We start from the raw sequence: 6464 nt of genomic DNA, 5'->3' as shown, positions 1-6464 counted from the left end.
TTGGAAAGTGGGGGCACAGAGTTTCTCACGTCGTATGGATACGATAGTAAAACATAACGTACGGATAGTGTTAAAAAGATAACAACCCGTTTCCAAGAAAAACAAAACAAAAACAAGCCATATTTTGTACACTCTCCCTGATCGCCCGCAGGTTGGAATGACGTAGGCTACCACAACCGTGACATCATCAGCCCTCACATTGACGCGCTGGCCAAATCTGGCGTGATATTGGACCAGTACTATGTACAGCCACTCTGTTCTCCGTGAGTCATTTTTGTTGTATGTGTGCAGTTCTCCGTGAGTCACATTTGTTGTTGAACATGTAGAGTCACTCTGTTCTCCGTGAGTCATATTTGTTGTGGTACATGTACAGTTCTCCGTTAGTCATATTTGTTGTGGTACATGTAGAGTCACTCTGTTCTCCGTGAGTCATATTTGTTGTGGTACATGTACATTTCTCCGTTAGTCACATTTGTTGTACGTGTACTGTTCTCCGTGAGTCACATTTGTTGTACATGTACTGTTCTCCGTGAGTCACATTTGTTGTACATGTACTGTTCTCTGTGAGTCACATTTGTTGTACGTGTACTGTTCTCCGTGAGTCACATTTGTTGTACGTGTACAGTTGCTCTGTTCTCCGTGAGTCACATATTTTGTTGTACGTGTACATTACTATGTCCAGCCGCTTTGTTCTCCGTAGTCACATTTGTTGTACCATGCTCAGTCCTTCTGATCTCCATGAGTCACATTTGTTGTACATATACAGCTGCTCTGTTCTTCGTGAATCACTTTTGTTGTGCGTGTACAGTACTATGTACAGTCCTTCTCTTCTCCGTGAGTCACATTTGTTTTTTGTTTTTGTAAGTGTTTTACGGCGCTCGCAACTGCATAAGGTCATAATATGAGCGCGCGGGACACATTAAACTTTTTCAGTTGGTAGGAAATTTTAAATTTTGCCCGGATAGCGGCCAAAGCCTACTCTTATCGATTTTAGACCACCAAGGGATCTTTAACGTTCGCAACTTGCACACGGGCCCTCCGAGATTTTTTGTCCTTGTCCGAGAAGGCTAGGTGTAGATCTTTCCTACCAGAAGATCAGGGGTGTGGCTGAAAGATTGCAGTAAGAAGAAGCCAAGGAGTAACAGTAGAAAGGCTGTAGAAAGAATCAGGAGCCCAGAGGAGGGGGGCAAAGAAGATGAGGGAGTGGGCGCAGAAAGAGGAGACGAAAGCAGACGACAGAACATTGCTAGAGAGCAGGAAAAGAGGTGAAAAGAGACAAATTTAGAGAAGAAAATTTTTCGGTCACTACCCAGATTTGAACCCGATACCTTTGAATGAGAGGCCAACACCTTAACCTCTAGACCACGAGAGTCCCCTCACATATGTTGCTTTTGTACAGTTCTCCTAGAGTCACATTTGTTGTACGTGTACTGTTCTCTGTGAGTCACATTTGTTGTACGTGTACAGTTGCTCTGTTCTCCGTGAGTCACATTTGTTGTAAATGTACAGTACTATGTTCTCCGTGAGTCACATCTATTGTACATGAACTGTACTATTAACAGTCCTTTTGTTCTTCATGAGTCACATTTGTTGTACTATGTAGGTCTTCAACCGCTCTGGTCTCTGTGAGTCACATTTGTTGTTTTTGTACCTGTACAGCTGCTCTGTTCTCCGTGACTCACATTAATTTGTGGTACATATAGGCCTACAGTACTATGTACAGTCCCTCTATTCTCCTTGTCTCATACTTTTCGTTGTATTTGTAAGTTTGATACGCCCCCAGCGACACCATTTAGGAAAGCATTTCGCTCAGTGTTTGAGGCCACTGGCTCATGTCACATAAAGCATACCGTCCACAAATGTTCTAAACCCAGAAAGTAATATTTTTCAGGCGATAGAAAACAAAACAAAACAAACAAACAAACAAACAGACAAACAAACAAACAAACAAACAAAAACATACAAACAAACAAACAAACAAGCAAACAAACAAACAAACAACAACAATAACAACAACAACAACAACAACAACAACAACAACAACAACAACCATAACAACAGCAACAATTTTAATCGGTTTGATGTTTCAAAGAACTGTACTCAAATTATATTATATTAACTGTTCTAGGTTTTTTTTTCTTTCTACATTTAGGATTTGAATTTTGACGCAATGTATACCTGAAAAAAGGAAATTTTGGGTTTAGTGCATCAGCGTCATTATGATGATGATACTACTACTACTACTACTACTACTACTACTACTACTACTACTACTACTACTACTACTACTACTACTACTACTACTACTACTACTACTACTACTACTACTACTACTACTAATGATAATAATAATAATAATAATAATAACAACAACAACAACAACAACAACAACAACAACAACAACAACGAATAATAATAATAGTAATAATAATAATGATAATAATAATAATAATAAAAACAATGAATAATGGTGATAGTAACGAATAATGATAATAATAACGAATTATGAAGTTAATCATCCTCCTTATTATTACACGTTCCAAACAAGACACCCCGGATCCCCCGTTGCCGCAGGTTTCTCTGTTATCATAACAACATGACACAAACAAGATAAGGCCGGGTTTTAGTGCGCGCTCCTGTCCCATTTTCTAACATGTAACGTGTGACGAGTGACATAATATTATAAGTAATATGTCAATGACATACTGGCTAGTGGTCACCATGACATATAATATATATATACATATATATATATATCTTACTTTTACTTTTACTTTTTCTTCCTCTGTTGCCGTCAAGCGTCGAGGGGAGATGCAGTTTTCTATGGTAGGCCAGCTCAGCAGCTCTTTCAGTCGTGATTTTATGTTTTCTTAGGGTTTCCTTGACACCTTCGATCCACCTTTTGCGTGGCCTTCCTCTTCCTTTTAGCCTGAGTGCTTGGTGTTGTAGGCCCTCGAGGCTGGCTGGTCAGGTGACATGCGTAACAGGTGGCCAAACCATTTTATCCTCTGTCTTTCTATGTAACTCAGGTAGGACTCAGTGCCGATAGCTGCTCTTACTTCTTCATGTCTCTGCCTGTCTCGTCTTGTGATGTTAAGGGTTTTGCGGAGACATTTCATTTCGCATGCGGTGATTTTGCTTTCATGGGTTTTGCTTAAGGTCCAGGTCTGGCACTGACACCATAATGTTGGTATGGATATTGAGGTGATAAACTGTCTCTTTTGTGTCCATGGAGATGTTTGGATGAGATAGGAGGGGTGTGAGCTGGTAGGTGACAGCGTTGGCTTTTTGAGTTCGCATTTCTATCTCTCTGTCGGTGGACCCGTTTTCAGAATAAGTGCTGCCAATATATTTAAACTCCTTCACTTGTTTCAGTTGTTTACTATTGACATGGATGTTCAGGGAACTATGGTTTCGGCTCACTTTCGTAACTTCTGTTTTTGATGTGCTATTTTCATGTTGAATTTCTCACATGGGTTGTTGAGTTCGGTAGTGTGATTTTGGAGGCTTTTGTTGGTCATGATGAATAAGACATTGGTCGTCTGCAAACAGAAATTCATTTAGGCTTTCTAGGCTTTGGTTTGCTATTTGCGTTATTGTGTCCAGTATTATAAACAGGAGGGGAGATAGAACGCATCCCTGTCGTACTCCAGATCTTGCTTTGAACCATTGCCTTTCTTCGTTCTTACTGAGCTTCTGTTGTTGGTATATATAAATTATGTTTAGGACATTCCAGCTAGTAGTTACAATGAATGAGTGGTTGGCGGGTGCTCTGGCGTCGTTTGCTCCTTCTTTCCTATCCAACATCTACCGCCTTTTTCTCCCCTCCTTTTTTTTGGGTGTTTGTTACTCTCTTGTAGCACCTCTAATCTTGGGCACATTTATTACCTCAATACGTTGCAAATGCCGTAAAACTCCTTCTAAAACTAGAACTGAAAGGTTACAATGACATTATTGCTAGTTCTACGATTGACCCAACGTCACCAAAAGCCACAGTAGTGCCTATCTTCTTTCTTTAGAGGTGCACGTAATGTTGAACACACATCAATAACAATAATAGTAATCTTAAACACATATAGGAATAACAATACATGTATTAGTAATGTTGAACACACAGCAATAATAACATCAGTAATATTGAACACACGCATCAATAACAACACGTCATATTGGATCTCCCCGCAGGTCAAGGTCAGCTTTCATGACAGGCTACTATCCCTTTCACACGGGTCTGCAGGTTTGTTTGTTTGTTTGTATATTTGTTTGCTTTTACGTATGTTTTTTTAATTTGTTTATTTGTGTGTTTTCGAAGAAGTGAACGGAATGTGGGAGTGAAATACAAAATGCAGAAGACGTTCTGTCATGTTGTTACCAAAAACTCTTGGTTTGTTGTTGTTGTTGTTGTTGTTGTTGCTGTTGTTGTCGTCGTCGTCGTCGTCGTTATTACAATCCATATTGTTGTTCCTTTTTTTGCTGATAGTGTTTTGCTTTTTTCTGACAAGCCCTTTCTCCCTGACGACACAGCAAAAGTCCTCATCCAGTTGACCCAGCTCCCAAAACTTGACAGGACGCCTCTCACACTTTTGTTCTATCTACACAGTCAACATTGTGGCGTCGGTGGCCTAGTGGTTAGGCTCTCGGACTCGCAACCGTAAGGTCGTGGGTTCGAATCCCGCCAAGGGCCCGACGTTGTGTCCTTGGAAAGGCACTTTACACTAATTTTCCTCACTTCACCCAGGTGGGAATGGGTACCCGGCTATAGACAGCGAAAGATCTTGTCAGTTTGTTAGTGTATGAGCGCTTAATCGGCTGCTCGCACTGTATGCTTCCCGGGAAGCTGAGAATGTTTCGGAGTGTTCTATGGTCTGCTGGGGTAATAATATAGTGTAAAGCGCATAGAGCCTGCTGCTGAGCGGGGATATGCGCTATACAAATGCTATCTATTATTATTGTTATTACACAACAAACTGTGACCAAAAATAGTGGGTGGTTGGCGGATGCTTTCTTGTGGTTTGCTCCTTCTTTCTTATTAAACATCTATCGCCCTGATCTCTCCTCCTTCTTTTTTGTGTTTGTTACTCTCTTGTAACACCTCTCATCTTCGGCACTTATATGACCTTACTGTGTTGCAGGTGCCGTAAAACTCTTTCTAAAACTAAACCGACCACAAAAAAGTTCCTGACTTGGGATCCTCATCTCTCTCTCTCTCTCTCTCTCTCTCTCTCTCTCTCTCTCTCTCTCTCTCTCTCTCTCTCTCTCTCTTCGAGGACACGTTTGAGACACGCGCACTGCGATTGATGACGTGGTGTTTTAGGCACTTCAGAAAAAGAAACACACCCGGTAACTTTATTTTTATTCAAACAGACTTTTCTGTTCTGTTTTCTTTGCCGGAAATATAAAATGGCAGGCAACAACTTACATTTGATGAAAAGCACAAATTTACGTTTCTGATTGTGTCAGATGGTCCAAATGTTGCGCAACTATGTCGTTGGTCTGTCGCTGTTCGGGTAACTTTGTTTGAGTCCGTTACGAGCTGAAAGAGTTACCTCTCTTCAGCTCAACATCCGACTTGGGGCTTCTTTCTACTTCTGAAACATCGAACGGACGTCCACTGGCTCTCCCGGAGATAGCTTGGTTTCGATTCTGCTCAACGCTTCTTTATATATATTTCTTTTTTTCCAGAGGAGTCAAGTGCATATGAGCTTTCGTCGAAGGATCTGTACAATATCTTTGAATTCATGTGAAGACTCCAGTGGAAAAAACCCAGACAAGTCACACTTGAAGACAGTGGAGAAAATGGAAATTCAAAGTGTAGGCTAAAAGTTCGTATTCAAAGTGAAAATATATTTTCTTTTACCTTCCATAGCACAGGAGAAGGAAGTTTTAGCAAAAAAAAACAACCAAACTCATTAAGAAATTGTGACTTAACCAGTTTTCTCACTGGAGTCTTCACACACGATGTGTACATGTGTCCTTATTTTACGACCAAGTCAACGGCAGGAACAGCGTGGGGTTAAAACTCACACCGATAGACTGCATTGCTGACGGTGTCTGAGGCTGGTGGGTGCACCATCCGTTCTATCAAACATGTGTCGCAAGTGCCGTAAAACGTTTACATGAACTGAACAATTGTTGACGTGCTGTCATGGTAACGGACCGACAAGCCTAGGACAAACGAGTGAAGGTGCCAGGTGAAACATGAGGCCAAAGCATCAGGGAAAGTCGACAGTCTTTTAGTTTTGTTCAGCGTTTTGTGATGGTTGTTTCCAGGAGGCCGAGAATGTTCCCGAGTGTTCTTGGCTCTGTTGGGCTGGTTGTATGGACTATAAAGTGCAGAGAGTTTGCTGCTGAGTGGGGATATGTGCTTTTCAAATGCTATTTATTCATGTAGGTTATACATGTACCTGTTTATATATCGTTATGAAAAATCACACACCTCTTCCCTCCCCTCCCCTCCCCCCACC

General features: G+C 41.1%; 1 protein-coding gene across 1 annotated transcript in view; it reads left to right on the top strand.

Annotated features, from left to right (window-relative positions):
* Positions 1–151: 151 nt before the first annotated feature.
* The window catches only part of LOC106013245 (arylsulfatase B), a gene marked incomplete at its 5' end in the record, with an annotated part of 12500 nt that continues 6187 nt past the window's right edge, over positions 152–6464 (top strand). Inside the window, 2 exon segments of the mRNA XM_013088424.1 lie at positions 152–263; positions 4186–4237. Coding sequence (XP_012943878.1) covers positions 152–263; positions 4186–4237 — 164 coding nt within the window.

The sequence above is a fragment of the Aplysia californica genome, unplaced genomic scaffold (assembly GCF_000002075.1).
Source record: "Aplysia californica isolate F4 #8 unplaced genomic scaffold, AplCal3.0 scaffold00742, whole genome shotgun sequence".
In the NCBI taxonomy this organism is placed as follows: Eukaryota; Metazoa; Mollusca; class Gastropoda; order Aplysiida; family Aplysiidae; genus Aplysia; species Aplysia californica.
This window is presented reverse-complemented; position numbering and strand designations above follow the sequence as displayed.